The sequence below is a fragment of the Mirounga angustirostris genome, unplaced genomic scaffold (genome assembly GCF_029215605.1).
Source record: "Mirounga angustirostris isolate CCGP_5_RB_7025 unplaced genomic scaffold, mMirAng1.0.hap1 SCAF_8, whole genome shotgun sequence".
Classification (NCBI taxonomy): domain Eukaryota; kingdom Metazoa; phylum Chordata; class Mammalia; order Carnivora; family Phocidae; genus Mirounga; species Mirounga angustirostris.
The window spans coordinates 124584995-124605097 of record NW_026991716.1 but is presented as its reverse complement, the minus strand read 5'-3'; the positions used below and the strand labels follow the sequence as shown (position 1 = coordinate 124605097).

Genomic DNA, 20103 nt, shown 5'->3' with positions numbered 1-20103 from the left:
ACCATAAAGAAATGTACAGTTTTTACATCCACGACACTACTTCATCACCTACCCCTAATGATTTCATGCATCTGTTCAGATGGTGTAAATGACTTGAAAAAAATTTTAAACCTCACACAGAGCATAAAACAAATCAATACTGGATAAGGGCAATATAAACAAGCCTAATAACTTAAATGCACAAATATTTCTATTATGCCAGGCTTTTAGACTGTCCAAACTCAAGTTTGGAGAGGAAAGAAAAGAATCTTCATAAACCAAGAGATTAAGTTTATCCATATACTCTCAACATTAGTTTTTTTCCCACCCAATCTCTACCCCTCTCCCCGCATCCAGTCCTCCAAAAGGAAAAAACATTGAGGAACAGATTAGAATTAAAATTTTCTTATAGGAAAATATTCCTTTAAAAAAAACTGAAAAGGCAACAAATTCAGCATAGAACACATCCAAGGAGGATCTTTATATGTAGATGATGCCTTTGACATGATATGAACTAAAACTCCCTATTCAATATGTAAATTTTAGAGTACTATTAAGACCTGACCACTGTCTACTAGTATTCACCATAAAATAATCAAGAAAGTGCCTTCCAGAAAGCGAGATTGGGACTAATAGGCCCATTCAAATCCAAATTTATCTACTGGCTTTTGCAACATAATCCAGCCAAAAGAATGGGATTCGTATCTCAGCTATGCAACAGCTAGCTTTTCAATGTGTTTTGAAATAGGTGCCTCCAAAGTAACAGTCATAGCTTTGGCATTTGAGAACACTCTAAGCAATTTAAGAGTCTTTAAAATTATAAGAACTAAGTAATACAGGCTCATTAAAGAACTTTAGAAAACACATATGAGCAAAAAAGAGAAAAATAATAATGCCACAATGCCCAAGATGAGCACTATTAATATTTTAGTGTATGCTCTGCTAAATCTTCTTGAAAAAAATATTTCCCACATGTAGGACTTAATATTGCACATATATTTTACTTAACAATAACAAGAATGTACTTCTATACACATCCATAACATTTTTGTGAATGTACAACCTTCTACCTTATGGATATACCCTAATTTAATTAGCTCCACTGAGATTCTCTATGATCTGTTTAGATGTCCTACACGAAAGGAACAGAGTAGGTTAAACACTTATTTCCTAAAGTTATTGGCCCACGACATCCTTTTTTGAATTATACATCAGAACTTGTGCTCCTTCACAAATACCTTGGGAAATTATGACTTAACCAATCCTCAATACTGGGTTTTTATGGTATTTCCAATTTTTTTCTATTACAAAATGCTGGGATCAACTTCTTGCTTGTACATGTCTGTGTATTCCCTAGGGGAAAACTCTAAAAATAGAGTTATTGAGCCAGTTGGTTTGCATATGGTAAAAACATGTGACAATTTCTGCCCAACTGTCCCCAATAATGTATGAGAATTGTCAGTCTTTTTAAATAATATTTAATTTAAAGGAGAGTTTCGAAGTTATATGTACTCATCGTATATACCCAATATTTTTAAACTTATATAATGACTTCTTTATGGACATGGCTAAAATACATAGCTATAAATACCAAAGGTCTCACTGTAATGGACATTGACTCAGAAATCTATCTAAGAATATAGCACCTCACAATTTATAGAACATGACAAGCATGGATATGTTGTGTCTTTTATTTTCCTCTGTTACATTTACATATTTCTGGATATATATTCTGTGCTCTAAAGAAGATATTAATGATCCCTTATAGCTACATCGCCCTTTATACTACTAAAACACTTAAACAAAAAGAAATTTAGAGGAATAAAACATCCTGAGAGTGAACTTTAACACAGGATATTAAGCTGTACCCCCGAAAGAGCCCTAAAGTTACACAGTAGCAGCTACATATTTAGAGCCAAGACTTTAATAACCAAAATCTTTACCAATCAACTGATATCAGTATCATGGAGGGAAAGGTGTACCTTAAATGTGTCTCTCTATTAATTTACAGCTTATTTTCAGTACATATTTTTGCAATCTCAAATAATTAAGAAATAGCTGGTTTACACAGCAAAAACAGGGTTTAGGTTCCTTTTTCATTTTTAAAGTGACACTGGATGTAATTTTATACCTCAAAGTAACTCTCAAGAGTTATTTAAGTACAGTGTTCACACCCAGGGTGGAGTTCTGTGTCATTTCCAAAGCTCAGAAAGGCCTTGCCTGCTCAAAAATATCTCCCCTTAGAGGGAAAAATGAAACAAGATGAAACCAGAGAGGGAGACAAACCATAAGAGACTCTTAATCTCAGGGAACAAACTGAGGGTTGCTGGAGGGGAGGGGGGTGGGAGGGATGGGGTGGCTGGGTGATGTGCTACGGTGAGTGCTGTGAATTGTGTAAGGCTGTTGAATCACAGACCTGTACCCCTGAAACAAGTAATTCATTATATGTTAATAAAAAAAATATATCTCCCCTTAGAGCCTGTCTCAAATCATATTTGAAGTTTTAAAAAATACAGAAATTATTCAACAGGTCTGGAGTGGAGTCAGTGCATCTGCATGTTTTAAAAACTCCCCAGTTGGGGCGCCTGGGTGGCTCAGATGGTTGAGCGTCTGCCTTCGGCTCAGGTCATGATCCCAGCGTCCTGGGATCGAGTCCCGCATCGGGCTCCCTGCTCCTTGGGAGCCTGCTTCTCCCTCTGCCTCTCTCTCTCTCTGTCTCTCATGAATAAATAAATAAAATCTTTAAAAAAAAAAATAAAAAAAAAAAAATAAAAAAAAAACTCCCCAGTTGACTCATTTGTACAGCCAGAGTCAAAAAGCACTCAGTTATATAAAAGATTGAGGGAGGGAGTGGTATCCTTAGGTCCCCAAATCTAAATGTTCATATGAAAACCATCAATCTATCTTAGGGGGACCCACGTGAAAACTGTACCTTCAGAACACTCATAAAAAGTTCCAAAAAGGGAAGCAAAGTAGGGCACCTGTTGACCCAACGTTGGCCCCCATAAAGGACCGGGGTGAGGATATACAGTAATGGAAGCAAAACTCAAGAAGACCCACCTGGCCAGAAACTGCTACTTCATACTTTAAGCACGTGATCCCTTCAACTTCATAAAACAGACCAACAAGAAAAAACTGCTCAGCTGTGTGTCTGTTTGGAAAGGGGAAGTCTCATCAAGGAAAAGCATTCAACCACAGGTAGGAGTTTGACCAAGCAGTGCCCATCAACATATGATAAGACCAAAACGGATTGGCAATTAAGACCGGATACTCAGAGACAGTACATTACCTTTCACAATATAATAGTCATTTGTCAGAACTGTGCTTCTCAAGAGAAGTTTGTCTCACAAGAACAGTGCAAAAACAAGCCAAAAAACCTATGTCTTCTAAGTAGTTTATACATAATAATGCATCATTTTCTTAAGCTTCCGTTACCTACCAGATCTGGACTTAATGATGTCACTGAACTCATTCTGCCCATCATCAGGCCTGGCCTCGTGTTCTCCATACTTGGCCATCTTTGCTGAGTTTCAATTTAATCCAAAGACTGTATTAAATCCTCTTCTTAAGACTTCCAGTTTTCTATAATGGTCCAGCTCAACATCAATATCTAAAGAGAAAAGGAATGTATTGGCTTGGAAAAAATGTATACATACATTTTTATTTAATATATATATAATCATATAGTTATATATACTAGCCATTCATTCAGCAAATACTTATTCAGCACTTTCTATGTATAAGGCACTGATCTGTGCAATGGAGATATGACTGAAAAAGAGACCCAGACTCTGCCATTACAAAGTTTATAGACATTAAGCTGTAAATTATATAATGAATTATTTCATTGTAATGCTGATATGTTACAAATGTACAAATAAAGAGGCATAGAGTAATATGAGCATACAGCATAGGAATCTGACCTGCCCTGGGCAATTAGAGAAGGTTTTCTTGAAGAAGTGACATTTGAGCCAAGCCTTCAATGATGAAAAAAAATTTAATTAGCAAAAAAAAAAAAGAGGTGGGAAGAGAAAAAGGTTAAGAGCCTTCCATGTGAAGTGGCAGGAAGAATCATGGAGCATTCAAGAGGCTGAGCCAGTGTCTCTGGAGAAAAAACAGCCAAGAAGAGAGAAATCTGGTGAACTAGGTGAAGTGGGTAGACAGGACCAGTGACAGGGTGTTGGAGACCAGGTCAAGGCTCTTATCTTTCTCTAAAGAGGAAGGGGGATCCAATAGATGGTTTGAAGCTGGGAAGTAACAAGATCAGATCTGCCTTCTGAAAAGATCGTTCTGGTTTGTGGGGATGAGTGGGGAGCCATGAAGACTATGGCAGAATATAGCAATTGTTCATTCAATGTGCCATGGGCACATGGGTGTTGAATAAAAATTTCTTTCAATTCCTCTGTATATTTGAAATTTTTTCACAACAGAATTTTGGGAAAAATAATTCTTAACTTTAACCAAGTGATCAGACTTCGTATGACCAATAATGGGGCATCATGTGATACCATGGGAAATATACCACATCATCTATATAGTATCCTCATGAAGATTATCATGAACAGACAAATCTAGACTGTGGATAATCTTCAAAATAAACAATCTGAACTGCTCAAAATTATCAACATCGTGAAAAACAAAAACACCTGAGGGAGGGGGAGCTTTGTGACTAAAGAAACATGACAACCAAGTATAATCCTTGACTGAATTTAGAATTTAAAAAATAAACGTTTTGGGGATAATGTGAAAAATGTGAATTGGGGCTATATATCAGACAATATTATTCTATCAGTAATATAATTCTATCAGTTCTTTCGTATTGGTTCATGGTTTTGTCATTATGCAATATCTTTGATTATAGGAAACACCTGATAAAATATTTACCAACGAAGTGTGATAATAACTTCAACTTCAGTTCAAACAGGACAGCATATGCCTGTCTATCTAGGTACAGGTATCTCTCTACCTATATACATACATACCAGGAGAGAGGGAGAGAGAGAGAGAAAGAAAGCAACTGTTGGAAAATGGTAAGTGAGGAATGTAGAGAAAGCATATGGGTGTTTACTCTTTCTAGTATAATATTACAGGCAGGAAATGACTGTGGTCTAAACAAGGGTACATGGAAAGAAACGGGTAGATATGTGGGATACTTAACTATCAAATACAGAAGGTCAATAGCATTTGGAAACTGACTGGATATGAGTTGTTCAGAACACTAAGGTGCAAAATGACTACCCAGTTTTGGTCTGGGCAACTATGTGGAGGGTGAGTCATTCACTGAGCTGGGGAACACTGGCAGATAAGCCACTGGCGGAAGAAATCATGAATGTGGTTTGGACTTGCTAAGTCTGAGGTGCCTCTGAGTTATATAAGGGCAGATAACAAAGAAGACAGTTGGATATATAGGTCTGATCTCAAAAATGGTCTGGATTCAATAAAAATCTGGACAGTTACACATTATACCCATTGACACAGATTTTTATTCTAGAAGGTGCATCATATGAATTCTGCTGAGTATAACTATCACTCAATAAAATAGTTTTAAAGATTTTATTTATTTATTTATTTATTGAGAAAGGGAAAGCACCCAAGCAGGGAGAGGAGGAGAGGGGGAAGGAGAGGGAGAAAGAAAGAAGCTCAAGCAGGCTCAGCACTTATCTCAGGAGCCCCACATGGGGCTCCAGGTGGGCTCAATCTCACAACCCTGAGATCATGACCTGAGCAGAAACCAAGAGTCGACGCTTAACCATCTGAGTCACCCAGGTGCCCCAGCAATAAAATAATTTTAATCTTTAGTAATTAATTAGAATCATCTTCAGAGTTTAAAGAACTGAGGATTCTACTCGGCAGAACCACCTTTTCTTTAAGGATGTCAATAATGAGACTTCTGCATTGCCCTAATACTTCCTGGAATATATAGCCCCTACAACCCAAACAGAATCAGAATTCAATTTTAAGTTCAGCAACTTAGCTGTATCCTAATAGCCCCTCAAGTGGACCCCAAATGCCAATTAAATAAATTAATCATTTAATTGGGAATATAACAGTCAACATATCCAAATATTAACCTGCAAATAATGGGCATTAATTCATATATTACAACACAGAACAGAACAAGAGTTTACTGCTAGCTAGGATTAGGCAACTCAATCATTTAATTCAAGGACACACCATGTGGTATTATTATTTTGTAATATGCTTCATTTGGCATACTTATGTAATACTTAGTATTTTATATATTATGTTTAATTATATGTAACATTCAAAGAAATTCCATATTATTTTATAATATAAATATATGTAAAAAATAATTATTATATTTTTTCCTGACCAGTCAGAAAAAGGGTGTGTTCTAATAATAAAGAGGTCAAAATCACCGTAGAAAAACAGTTTGAGGCAGAAGAGAACCAGTGCACTACTAAAGATTTAGGAACAATTTCCTCTCTTATAGAGAGGACCATGTGAATTAGATCACCAGTCTGCTAAATTTTGAGTATAAAAAAACTTGTTTTCATTTTTTATATTGCTCTACTACTGTTAAGACTTTAGGGATTATTATGTGATTAAGTTCCTTTTTGGGGGTACATACCTATAAAAGATTTGCTGTTCTTAAGCGCATTTTAATATATTCAAGAACGTAAAGCTTTGTTCAGAAGAATGCATATAAAATTTTATTATGGAAAATCAGGTTTGTCCAACAAAACTTCTCTTTACTGGAAAGCAATTAACTATTCCCTTTAAAATATTCTGACTCCTTCATAACTAGTCTTAGTTAAGGGTCTTCACTTCAACACATGCCAAAGACCTTCCCCACTCCATAAAAAAGAAAACTGTTTACACAGGACTTTACTTCATTTGCACATGAATATTTATCATATTTTTTTTTATTTTGCCACTCTAATTTCTCAAATCTTCTCTTCCTGATCATCAAAATCCCGTATATGCTACAAAGATACAGCAGAAAGAGGTTCAGAGGACAAGGAAAGAATGGGAAGGAGGGAGAAACACAGAAGGCCATTTGAACAGTGAGAGCCACTGACTGTCACCTGTTGCCAGGAATGGGCAGGGGACCCCAGGTTGAGTAGCACACAGAAAAAGATATCTCCTTCTAACTCACTAAATGCTGCAGCTATTTATAACTGGTTGTCAGGAGACAGAATCAAGGTTTCTTCACAGACAGTGTGTGGACCTTCCGCAGGTGTGGACCTTCCACCCGCACATCTAGAGACTGTAAGAGGGGCCATCTCCCACACAAAGCTGGGTGAGAAACTGAGAATGAATGGGATATTATTGCCTTAGAAGCTTTAAGCCCTATACAACTGTCATTTATTGTTACCACTGCTCCAGATCTCTGTTCCCTCAGAATTATGTTTTGCGAAGTGTAGCCAGATCTTTCTCACTGAAATTAACACACTCAACTCTGCATTCAGCAACTCTTTCTTCAGAACATTTCTGGCTGTCATACGGAACAGAAGCCATGAGTGTGTGTCAATAAACGTGGGGGTGAAAGGGTAGGGGGGTGGCCTTAAAGGTGAAGCCAGTGTTCCAATTTTAAAACAATTTGGCAACCAGATAATGTAAGAATACAAATACGTTCCACGCCGTGTAATTATGATGGAAATGCTGCATACGTCCTTGGGCAGGAACTATCCATGCATTTAAACCAGAAACCAAAACCTAGGAATGCTGAAGATAGTGGAAAGGGAAGCGAAGGGGCCAAGAATTTGCCGCTCTGCTTCAAACAGCACAAGAAACCGCCAGTGCCAAGAACCGCCATTCACTCTCGGAAACGCTCCAAGGGAAGGTTAAGGTTAGTACGCGACGGGGATTAATACTGTTTACAGGAGCAACAAATTTTAGGTAAACACCCAAAGGAGAGCTAAAGCGGTGCCTCATCGGTCCCATAAACTTGGGTAGAGGGGGCGGGGAATGACTCCGCGTAAACCCGGGCCCTGGCCGCCGGTACTCGGGAAGCTGAAGCACCCGCGAGCTTCGCATTCCTGCAGCCCTCGCGCGGCTCGCAGCCCTCCCCGCAGGCCGCGGCCCCCACGCCCACCAGCAACAGCCGGGAGGGGCCCGGCGCACTTCCTGAGGCCCGCGCGAGTTACAAATGAGTGGATGCGGCTGCTGCCGCGGGTCCCGGAGGCCCCGAGACCGGCCTCAGCCCGCACCCGGGGAATCGAAGCTTCCGCAAAGTCGGTGCGTTCCAGCCGCAGCAACCGGTGCGCTGACCCTCGCAAACGCGGCATGGAGAACTGACCCGCGAGGCCCTGGTGACCCAAGTGACCTGGAGGCTGGGAAAGAGGAGCCTGGCCCCGGGGCAGCCCAGAAAGCGGAGCCGATCGCCCCAAGTTAGACCTGGGGCTCTCCAGTTCAATGTAAAACACAATGCGGGTCCCCAGGCTCTTGGAGGTCGGGCACGTTTTCTCCTTCCCTTGAACCAACCCTGGAACAGTCCCTTTCGTTATCTGGGGCTTGGGGGAAAAAAAAAATTCTCCTGTAACAGCGTGCCTTCTAAAAGTTGCACAGCCCAAAATAAGTGCTTTGTTGGTTTTATAAGTGGCCTTGGGCAACCAAAGCCTCGGACCCGGGGCCAGAGGGGGACACGAATTACCTTACCTGATGCAGCAAGTGATGCCAAGAGTCCGGGAAAGTAGAAGAGGCCACCGTGGGGACTAAGCACCGACTGGCCTCCCCTGTCCCGTCCCTGGAGCCCCACCCTCAGGAGCAGCAGCGGCGTGGAGGGTGAACACGTTTCCTGCCAGGCCGACGGCTGCGAGCCGCTCCCCTGCCCGTCCACCACACCGCCACCCTCTTCCCACCCTCTCCTGGCGGACACCTCGGGCCCCGCCTTCCCGGGGCCGGGGTGTGTGGCACAGGCCATCCTAGGAAGCCACGTCCCCTCTTGGAGATCACAGCGAGAGGCACGCGACCCTCTCCCCCAGCGCGGAAGGAGGGCTGGGGGAGCCAGGCGGCTGCACGGCACTGGGCGTCGGAGGAGCTGGGGTCGTTCGCTCCCAGACAGACTGAGAGGACCTCCGGGTCCGAGCCTTCTTCACGCTTCTGGCACTCTCTCTCCCGCCGAAGAGAGCTTAGCTCAGGTTCCGAGGAAAGTGCACGCGAAAGTTGGTGACATCTTAGACTCAGACTCGAGAAGGAGACCGGGGCGCAGGGTAGAAGCCTCAGAAAGTCCATCCTCCCCGCAGCCCACGCCCCACTGCCCCGGGGCTGCGGTCACATCCCACTGCGCGAGGCTGAGACACTGCACGGGCTTACCTGCTCCCGGGACCCGCGGGCCCGCGTCGCCTGCCAGCCGCCGCCGCGTCCCGAGCGGGCCGAGGGCTCCTCGGTGCGTGTTTGGGTCGTAGCGATCGCGGGGGAGTGTGCGAGCGAGAGTTCTGTGGGGCGACGTGTTTTAAAAAGGAAATGTGAAGAACCAGACAAATCCGAAAGAAAAAAAAAATTTTTTTGACACCCGGTTGAAACAACGCCCCCGACTTGTGCAATCTTCCCGCCCCGGTAGTTCCGCCAAAAACAAAACAGTCCAAGTGCAAACCTGGAACGGGCGCGCAGGCAACCAAGTTTGCCAAACACTAGAGAGTTTTCCGTCTGCAGAAGCGACCCAAAAGAAAGGAGGCACCGCTCGCCGTGGTGCCCCAATCGGCTTCGGAAGCCAGAGGCCCCCCCTCGGCCCTCGGCGGGAGAAAGCCCGCGGCCGGCGGCTGCTGCCCGCTCCCCTCCTCGGAGGAAAGGCGACTCCGCAACTTTGTGCGCGAGCCGCTCGCTCCGGCGGCTCCTCCTCCGCCGCCGCCGCCGCCGCCGCCGCCCGCCTGCCCCTTTGTTGGAGAGCCGCGCAGGAGGCTGAAGAGGGAGGGGGCGCGGGGCCGAGCAGGGGCGCCCTGCCGCCCCCCGCGGACACGGGCTCGCGTCCGCGCACCCCGGGACTCGCTCTCCCTAGGAGGAGGGGGCCGAGCGGCACCGCTCCCCGGGCCGGCGCCGCCCCCGGCGCTCCCGCCCCGCTCGCCTTTCGGCCCAGCCGCCGCAGGCCCGGCAACTTTGTTCCGGGAGAGCAGCCCCTCTCGGCTCCGGTTCGGCGCCGGCCGGGCCCAGGCGGGGCCGCAGCGAGCTGGGCTCCGGGAACGTGGCGCCCCGTGTCACCTGACCGCACGCCCGGTCAATCAGCGCCCGGCCTGCGCGCCCTCCCCTCCGGCAGCGGCTGGCCGGGCGCTCGGCTGGCCCGGGGCTGCGCGGCCCGCGCGGTTCCCGGTGCGTGCGGCGCGCCCCGAGCGAGAATGGACACCTCGCACAAACACCATCCCCTTTATTCAGATTACCCGAAAATGTGAGTCACGCCCCCACCTCAGGCAGCCGGGTAGTTCGGGTGATTTTGTTGGAGAGGTAAATCTCCAGTTGCCCCTCCATTCACCACACCTCCGTTTGCTGACGTTGCTGATTTGCAGGTCCTCGTTCCAAGGGTGTATTTTAGCTTTTTTAGTGTCACTTTTAGTGTTAAAAACTTGACATTTCGTTTTATATTCGGTCATGCCTACAAACAGTGCTATGCGGGCCATATTCTTCTGTTTCCAATATACACACATACAGACAGGGAGAGTGACATATTTCATTCCTCATGTGTTCCTATGATTCTTTCACAGGATCACCACACTTGGGGGTGGGGGGGGGACAGCAACCTGAGTTCCTAGTTTGTGAAAAAGAGAAAGGATGATTGATAAGCGAACACAGCTCTGGCTTATTGCTGGTTTAATATTTGAAAGTTAAATTACGATTTAGCAAAGATAAAGGGGATTTAAATGTTTTTTTTTTCCCCAGAAAGAATTCCCTAGTTTTTTATTAGTTACAAAGTGAACGTTTCCCCAGTCCCTAAATGCTGTTAGAGGGGTCGGAGGTCCTGAAAGATAGTGTTCTTTATCTTTTTTCTTAGCTTCCTTCCTTTGGGGAACTTTCTTCATATAACCCCACAATACATCCGGATGATTAACTTGAAACGGACATAGTTTATTCATTCACTTTCATTGGTTCATTCATTTAGCAAATGCCAATTTATGGCCTGCCAGTTCCATGGGCCCTGTGAATGATGCAAAGAAAAATCGGATACAGATCTTGCCTTAAAGAATGTCAAATCTAGCAAGTGAGATAAGGCCTGTAAACAATTAAGGATAGGCAAGATCAGTGATAAGTGCCATTAAAAAAAAAAAAAAGACAGATCAAGTGCTATTTGAGTCTCTGTATCCAGGGAGACTGAAGTTTAACTGGTAATCCTACAGACCCTTAAAGCTGTTCATCATGCACTGTATCCTCCTGGTTGAGTTGATGGAAACTCAGATTCCTCCTTTAAAATAAAACCACACTGAAGCATTTAAGGATTTCTTTGGTTGAAAGGATGTAAGTGAAAAGCACTTTGTAAATTGCAAAGTGCTGGACAAATGTTACTTTATTTAACTCAAAGTTTTTGAAAAACACAGTTAGTTGCCTGGGGACGTAGAATTTCTGAGTTTTTCAAACTCTGAGGGGATGTTTAGTTAAACTTCCCCAAAGGCCATAAGGAAAGAGTCATAAGAATACAGTTGCCATCTGTACTCGGAGTGACTCCACCCACACCCCCAGCTTCATTGGCTGATGGTGCATTACCTGGAACCTGTGCCCTGTTTCTAGCCCTTCTCCCCGCATGCAGAGACTGATATTCTCTGTAGGCCATGGGCAGAGACCAAACAAAGACCTTCCTGTTGTTGGAATGACCAGGAGGTCCCCAGCTGGTCCTACTCCCTGTTTCCTTTGCAAGGGAATAAAACACATTTAGTGGAAGATTGTAACCACAGAAGGCTTATTTTCCTTAGGACAGACAGTGTGCTCTTCCTTCCCAGCCTCAGAAGCAAGTTGTGGGGAAAGTGGAAACGGACTATCAGAGGGAGGATAGCAGTTAGTGCACCTGCAACCAACAGTCCAGCTGGGGTCCATGTACCAGGGACATTCGCTTGTAATGACAGTACTCAGTGGGTTTTGTCTCCCCAGCCCAAAGGGCAATGCAGAGCATTTAGAGAAAGTGATAGGAAGGTGGCCTGGGGTCTACCATTAACTCAGATTCTGCATTGCTCCACAGTCACCACAGAACAGTAAAAATTCAAGAAAACTGAACTGACGTCAATGGGACAAAACTCTTGACATAGGAGAAAATACGGTAAGTAGTGTATACAGAGATTCAGATGTAGAAATATATGCATACGTATGTATATATAATAGAGAGACATGATTCTACATAGATACTGTTCTTATGTAGGGAACTACATCCTAATGTAAGAGTCGAAAAGAAAACTTTATTACTTAACATTGTATATAATGAATATAGTATGTACAGTAAGAGTATCTAAATGTAATTCCTCTTTAAACAATAGAAACATAGAGAAATACATCATGTATAAAAAACAAGGCACTCTGGCTCAGATGGTTAAGCGTCTGCCTTCGGCTCAGGTCATGATCCCAGGGTTCTGGGATCGAGTCCCGCATCGGGCTCCCTGCTAGGCGGGGAGCCTGCTTCTCCCTCTGCCACTGCCTCTCTCTATCTCTCTCTGACTCTCATGAATAAATAAATTTTAAAAAAAAAAAGAAAATTAAAAAAAAAAAACAAAAAACAAGGCACACTCCTTCAGCTTCACCCTTGGTGTTGACTATGAATAAAGCTCCACATGGAAGCATTCAAGGAAGGGACAAAATTTTAGGGAATTCATCTTTTCTTACCTTTTCCAGGTCAAGAAAGTGACTTATATGTAATAGATACCAGAATATTTGCTAAATATTGTTGCTGAATTCTTCAGTCAAATATCTAGTATTTATTGTGCAAGTTGAAAACAGATATAAATAAAATAAAATTCTTTGTGATACAGTTAAGGAAACTAATAGAAGTAATGCACTAAACTTTTAGAGAATGATTAGAATGAAGGCAGAGTTTCTCACAATTGAGTGAACTTAAGAATCACCAAGGAGAATATTTTAAATTCAAATTGGCTACTAACTCCCAGAAATTCTGATTTGCTAGGTCTCGTAAGGCCCAGGAAGCTGCAGTTTTAACAAACAAATTCTTTTTTTTTTTTAAGATTTATTTATTTATTTGAGAGAGCGAGAATGAGAGAGAGTACATGAGAGGGGGGAGGGTCAGAGGGAGAAGCAGGCTCCTCGCTGAGCAGGGAGCCCGATGCAGGACTCGATCCCGGGACTCCAGGATCATGACCTGAGCCGAAGGCAGTCGCTTAACCAACTGAGCCACCCAGGCGCCCAACAAACAAATTCTTGAAGTTAGATCAGGATGGTTGGGGACTCTCACTTAGAGCCACTGTTCCCTAAGGAGCTGGCCTCAAATAGGCCACTTTGGATGATCGGAGGAGTTTAGAAATTGCCCTACAAGAAAAACATTGCCCACTGGATCGATCATAATTTCAAAATGCCCACAATTAGCCTTATCTATTTGAATTCAAGTGTTTTGTTTAGTTGTGGATCACCCTTGAGGTTGCCAAGGTCATTAACACCTCAGGAGCATTCTGGGCAATTCAGCCTACCCTATGGTACAGAGCCTGGCCAGTCCTGACCGAATGCCCTGCAAGAGAAGTCAGCTGCCAGGAGGGCAGGGAGGGTGCCGAAGGTAGGGGAGTTGAAATGCAGGGTCTAAAGAAGCTATGGACAAAATAAAAAGACTAAGCAGTTGAGGAGAAAAGAACAACTGATAGAACAAAAGGAGAGAATAAGAGTCCCCAAAAGAGAAGGAAGAGGTGAGGAGAGAGTGAGGGGTATACCTAGCCCCACCCCTTCACAGTGTGCGCCCCTGAGAACCAAAAGCCTTCTGAGTAAAGAGCGTCCTATGTTGGGGTTGTCAGACTTGTTACTTTTAGTTGGCTTCATTTACTTTGTATAGTTCTGTGATGTTGGTACTGGAAGGGATCTTACAGTTTCTCCTTCAACCCTCTAACTGTGTGGCTAAAGAAACAAATGACAAAGATGCAGAACAGGCTAGGGAGTGCATTCAGGTAAAATAAAAACCTGTTGGGGGAAAATGTCCAAATCACTAAGAAGTAAAGAGAGCATCCCTAGGTTATATAAGTTCACTGTTAACCTGCAGAAGGAACAAGAGGAGGAGAACAGAAGACAGAGTTGCTGAAAGTAAATGAGGCTGGATTTAAGTTGTCTGAGTGCTAATTATTAAATTGACAGTTATTAGCTGTATGAGCTTGTGGAACTTACTTAACCTTTAGCTTCCTGTCTGAAATAGAATACCTCCCTCAAATGTTTTGAGAATCAAATGAATTACTTGATATGAAGCATTTATCACAGTACCTGGTATTTTTTTTTTTTTTTACTATTATGTTCCTTCCTCCTTTTTTTAACTCAAGATGATTTGCTGCCATTTTGTGATCATCTTCATTTATTTTTTCATTGAAAACATTTCTGGAACTCTCATTGTCTGCTGAAGGGTTGAGTGTGCCAATAGAAATAAGCCACAGTGGTTGTCTTCAAAAAGCTACTGTCTAGTGAGAGAGACCAACACATAACTAGACAATTATAAGTTATTATGGATACAGCAGTACGGCTAAGATGTAACATGACACAGAAGAGGGACACGTAACCCAATAGGGGAAGGAGAGAGACAGGGGCTATCAGGAAGTGACACCTGAGTCAAGCCTTAACAGATGAATAGGAATCCTAAAGGACATCTGTCCTCTTGCCTCTGCCCAGCATCATACCCTTAAGGGGTAATGTTCCTTTAGGTAATTGCTCCTGTCCTGCTCCAATCAAATTTTATGGGGCTGTCAATCACCTCTCCACCTAGCCTTGGGGTAGGCTCATGACTCAAGAACAGCCAACCATAGGCCTCAACCCCAGGCATAGCGACTGATCCAAGAGGGACAAAGGGAGATCTATACCCACATATCTTCTTCCAGGGGAATTTCCAGAATAACACTGGAAGGGAAAATTCTCTTTTTTCTCTTTGGAATTAATAACTGGAGTAACATAAAATTGAAACTATCCCACAATCCCTCCATGCCCCTTTCCTGCCCCTGCTACTAGGTGGAGTTCTGTACCTGCAAAAGGAGAAAATGAAATCATCTCATGAGGAGCTAAAAAAATACAGAGAAAGTCTTGAGGATGCGAGGGCCCGTGGTTTCCAGGCAGAGGGGCAGTTCCCTCTTTCTAACCCCCTTTCTTATGAATGTTAGCTTGTGTTGGAATTCTATCACTTGCAACTGCCCAAGCCCAGTCTAATGTAAAAGGTAACTAGGAAAAGAGGAGGTCCAGATGAAGGCTTGAGGATAAGAAAGAACACAGGTTTTGTATGTGTGGTGCTTAGTTTCAGGAGGAACATTTCTTTTTGTTGAAGTCCTGCTTGATATCCCCACCCACCCCCAATTCCCTAGAGACAATGCTAGACATGCTAACCCAAATTAATCCCCTGCCTTAACCTGGTAAGGTGGGGATCACCATGGAGATTTCCAGGCCATTTGCATATATTTCATCTGCCTAGATTGTGCCCCATATTGGAACTGAAATGTGTCCTAAATCACAACCTGTTTGGCAAGAGCCCTAACCCTTAGCCAAGTCTGCCTGCTGTCTACCCAGGGCCAGGCTTCAGGCTCCAGGATGCACCCTCAGGTTCACTTACAAATAGATACAGCCCTCTAGCATTGAGAATCCAGCCTGGGATGTGCTCTTTATGCTCCAGTACAATTCTGCAGACAGGAAGGCTTGATTAAGTGAGGTCAGTGTTCCTGATGCCCCTCTGGAAGCCAAACATTCCATTATCCAGCTGGCTGATTTGAAAGGGACCGGCTTCACAGGCCGAACTGTCTCCACGGCCCCCCCTTCCTGGACTCCTCCCTCTGGGCAGTGGCCCCTCTGTATTGTGGAGAGATGGCCAGCAGGACTAAAACCTGAGCCTAAGCAAGTGATGAAATTAACCAACCGGCCCTCCATTCTTTGCATCTAGAAAACACTCTTACTGTTTTCAAGTGGATACCAAATTCTTTTGGGTTCTTACCCCGCTTTTAAAAGACATATTGCCACATAGTTTCACCATCCTATGTTACGCGTGCCTGGAGGGCAGTGACCTCCTTTCCCCAGAGAGCTAGCTGGGGCCCCAGAGGCACTGGTCAGTGCCTCCTTGGTGATTATTGGGCCTTTCTGGCCACGTGGGCCCAAGGAAGAGCCCAAAGATCCAATCACAGTAACAGGGTAAAATATTTGGGCCATTTATCAGTATTATGCAGAAAATTTTAAGTATTGATTGTTTTAACAAATCCAACTGTTTTGTTTTACAAAGCTAGGGCAACTACTTTTCGGCATATTTAAAATCACCCCAGATCTCAAACTAGTGGCTGCCTGCCGCTAGAATGAAACCATGTCACCAGGTCAAACGTACCCTTCTTCCAATACGCATCTTCATTCATGTAGAAAGAAGAAAAGCAAGGAAAAGGGGCGCCTGGGTGGCTCAGTCGGTTGACCATCTGCCTTCGGCTCAGATCATGATCCCAGAGCCCTGGGATGGAGCCCTGGGATGGAGCCCCGGGATAGAGTTTTCCATTTCTGTAGTTCTCCTTAGCAGTCCCCTCTGCCCAGGAGGTGTCCCAGAAATCTGAGGCCCTACGGGGTCATCACTCAACTCAAGTGTGTAGCCAGAGCTTTCCTCGGAGGATACTTCTAAATTAAAATAAGGGCCAAATTCTTGTTTGCATTTATGATTGTCTTGACATTATGAAGTGCTACTGTATTTGTTAGATTAATATGAAAAGAACAGATGCAGGCTTAATAGGTTGAGGATACATTCTTGCTAAATGATGCCCATATGACAACAAATCTTGCTATCTAAAAAAAAAAGGTTTCCCTGTACTTATTTCAAATTCAGAGTGATGGGTAATTTGTTTCTCCTGCAACACGTGGTAGCACATGGACAGTGGACTTAAAAGAACCTGTGACACAGCAGTAAGTACCATGTTTATATTTAGAGTATTTAGTTGCATTAAAATTTAGTTGCATTAAAATAACATCAGTCACATTAAATTATTATTGTTAATTTGAATTAAATATGTGATTTTCTTATATTAAGTTAGTTTTTTGCTTTTGCTTATATAAATACACAAGAGCTATAAGCATAAATAATCTATACTTATATTTGTACACATTTAAGTAATATTACAATTACTGTAACTCAGTACTTGAAGTCCATAGATTTTATTTTTCCCTGAATAGAGTTGGTACATTACTGAAGTTTGCAAAGCGTTAGGCTAACACAATAGCCGTGTTAAGACTGGTTGGTATGGGGTGCCTGGGAGGCTCAGTTGGTTCCGCATCTGCCTTCGGCTCAGGTCATGATCCCAGAATCCTGGAATCGAGTTCCACATCCCACATCAGGCTCCCTGCTCAGTGGAGAGTCTGCTTCTCCATCTGCCCATAGCTCCCCCACCTTGGGCTTGTGCTTATGCTCTCTCTCAAATAAATAAATAAAATCTTTAAAAAAAAAAAAAAAGACCAGTTGATCATAGATTTTTATAAAATATCAGAAACATCAAAAACCCCATAAGTCACTGTGTTTGTATAAAAGCTAAATACTTCAAACTCTATACAGTCAAGAAGTCAATTGCTGTGACTTTCAGATAAAGATGGAGATTGAAAACATCATCTAATATTGCTTCTTCCAAAACACCACTGAAACTACACCAAAGAGGCTTATTTTAAGACATAAGACCACAAGTTGAAGATGGCAATGACAGCAACACTTTTGAAGGATGTACATAGGTGGTCAAGTGGAAATTGACTTGCAGGCCTGAAAAGGCTTCACTCTAAGCAGCGGTCCCTGGGAGAGGAGGGTGACTGGGAGAAGATAAAAAGGATTGGTTGTAAGAAGTAGTAGTTAGGTATCTCAAGTCATTGGCCTTCCTTATACAGCTGAGCAACTTTCAGAGAAACCAGGGAATCTCTGTACTGGGAAACCAAGTCAAGGGCAGGGGAATTGTGCCCAGAACCAGGGGGATTGAGTATGCATATTCAAAGCTGACATCCCCAGCCTCCCATCCCAGTCTCACTCCCAGAATAATGGCAGACAGGCATTTACCCTCCACACAGAAGCACATTCTGAACAGCCTAAGAAGAAACATTTAAAGATAGACAATAGAGGCTCTAAGACAAACAGCTGCCCCATTACCTACATCACAGCTTTTTATTTGAACACCCTTAATCATGCTTGCACAATTAAGAATTATCAGGCATCTGGGGCGCCTGGGGGATTCAGTTGGTTAAGCAACCAACTCCTGATTACGGCTCAGGTCATGATCTTAGGGTGGTGAGATCAAGCCCCACGTCAGGCTCCACACTAGGTGTGGAGCCTGCTTGGGATTCTCTCTCTCCCTCTTCCCCTCTCTCTTCCTTCCTAAAAAAAAGAATTATCAAACATCTGAGGATATAAGCCCTCGCATAGACGTTGGAATAAAATACATAAACAGAAAAAGGCAACTTGAAGGAAACAATGACTAGGCTGGCAGGGGAAAAAAATTTAGTGTCTACAGAAGATAATAGAAGGTTTTCAATTAATAAAATAAGAATAGGAAGCTCCAAAAAATAAAGACACAGAGAACAGCAACAACAAAAAATGTGAACATGGTTGTAGAAATGAAAACTCAATAGACCAGAAGATAAAGTATAATAAATCTTGCAGAAAGAAAACAAAAAGAAAAAATCATGAAAAATTGGAGGGAAAGTATAAGCAAATTAAAAGACCCCAGTCCAAGAGAAGTCCCTCAAAGAAAGACTAGGGAAAACAATTATTTCCTCAATGAAATAATTTAAGATTTCTGAAAATTTCAGGATATGCATTTCCAATGTGAAAGGGCTTACCCAGTGTCCAGCGATAAAAACAGATCCACACCAAGACACATCAGAGATATTTTAGAACATAGGGGACAATGAGAAGATGCTGTAGGTTTTCAGAAAGGTGAAGAGGAAAAGTTCACATACAAAGTAACAGGAATCCAAATAATTCTGCAGTTCTCAACAGCAACACAGGAAGTTAGAAGAAAATGGAGCAACGCATTCAAAATTCTGAAGGGAAATTAATTCTAATATTAAATAGCTAACTAACTTCTCAACTAAGTGTGAGGGTGAAGATTTTTCAGTGAAAAACTACCTCCACTTCACACACACACACACCCCTCTTCCAAGAGAGTTTCCAAAGAATATGTGCAACCAATCCACACACACACACACACACACACACACACACACACACACCCCTTTTCTAAGAGAGTTTCCAAAGAATATGTGCAACCAAAACAAGGAAGTAAACCAAGAAAAAGGAAGATACGCTTTACAGGATAAAAGATCCAAAACAGGAAAAAATGCAAAGGAATTATCATATACCCAGGATGATGCACCAAGCATGAGGGCAACACATCTGGATTTATACAGGCCCACATGCTTCAGAAGAGATTAAAAAAATAAAATTGATATAATACCCAACACACATTAATGTATCAAGAAGATATTTCAACATCTGGTAGACATGTATACATAGAAATAAGTGTGTACATAGAAAACTAGGCAAATGAGAAAAGACAATTCTTAACTGAGAGAAAACTACAAGTTGAGCAGTAAAGAAGAAATAATCATAGTTTTCTATATGACTCAACATGGAGTAGCCTACAGAGTCATAAAAATGTAACCCTGAACATTGAGTCAATCAAAATTACAATGAATCTCAATCCACAGGATGAATAGCTGGGAAGTGTTTATGACTGGGTTTGGTAAGAGTAGAAGAGACAAGATATCTAAATCCTCATCTTCATGACAGGAAGTCAATGGGTAATATCTAAACCTGAAAAAAAAAACACGAAGTAATATCACAAGCTTGGTACTTAGAGCTTTGCAGGTAATAACAGAAGTAGTACTTCCCCCACCCCCACCCCACCCTGCCCCAATGCTGTGTGTTTTATCCCTGTAACTTATTCATTCCATAACTGGAAGCCTGGATCTCCCACTCCCCTTCATCCATCTTGCCCAACCTCCCCCTTCCCTTCTGGCAACTATCAGTTTGTCATCTGTATTGTCTAATTCTGCTTTTTGTTTGTTTAT

The 20103-nt window shown here is 42.8% G+C and overlaps 1 protein-coding gene across 3 annotated transcripts in view; it reads right to left on the bottom strand.

Moving 5' to 3' along the window:
- The window catches only part of UTRN (utrophin), a 496097-nt gene extending 486417 nt beyond the window's left edge, over positions 1 to 9680 (bottom strand). Inside the window, exons 1-3 of one of the 3 annotated variants that reach the window (XM_054505586.2) lie at positions 9539 to 9680; positions 9259 to 9380; positions 3419 to 3589 (exon numbers count right to left, since the gene is read on the bottom strand). In XM_054505586.2, coding sequence (XP_054361561.2) covers positions 3419 to 3497 — 79 coding nt within the window. In that variant the 5' untranslated portion in view covers positions 3498 to 3589; positions 9259 to 9380; positions 9539 to 9680. Of the gene's footprint in view, positions 1 to 3418; positions 3590 to 8601; positions 8755 to 9258; positions 9405 to 9538 lie in introns of those variants that run through there. The other 2 variants (XM_054505588.2, XM_054505587.2) reach the window with 2 other exon arrangements.
- Between the last annotated feature and the right edge of the window lie 10423 nt (positions 9681 to 20103).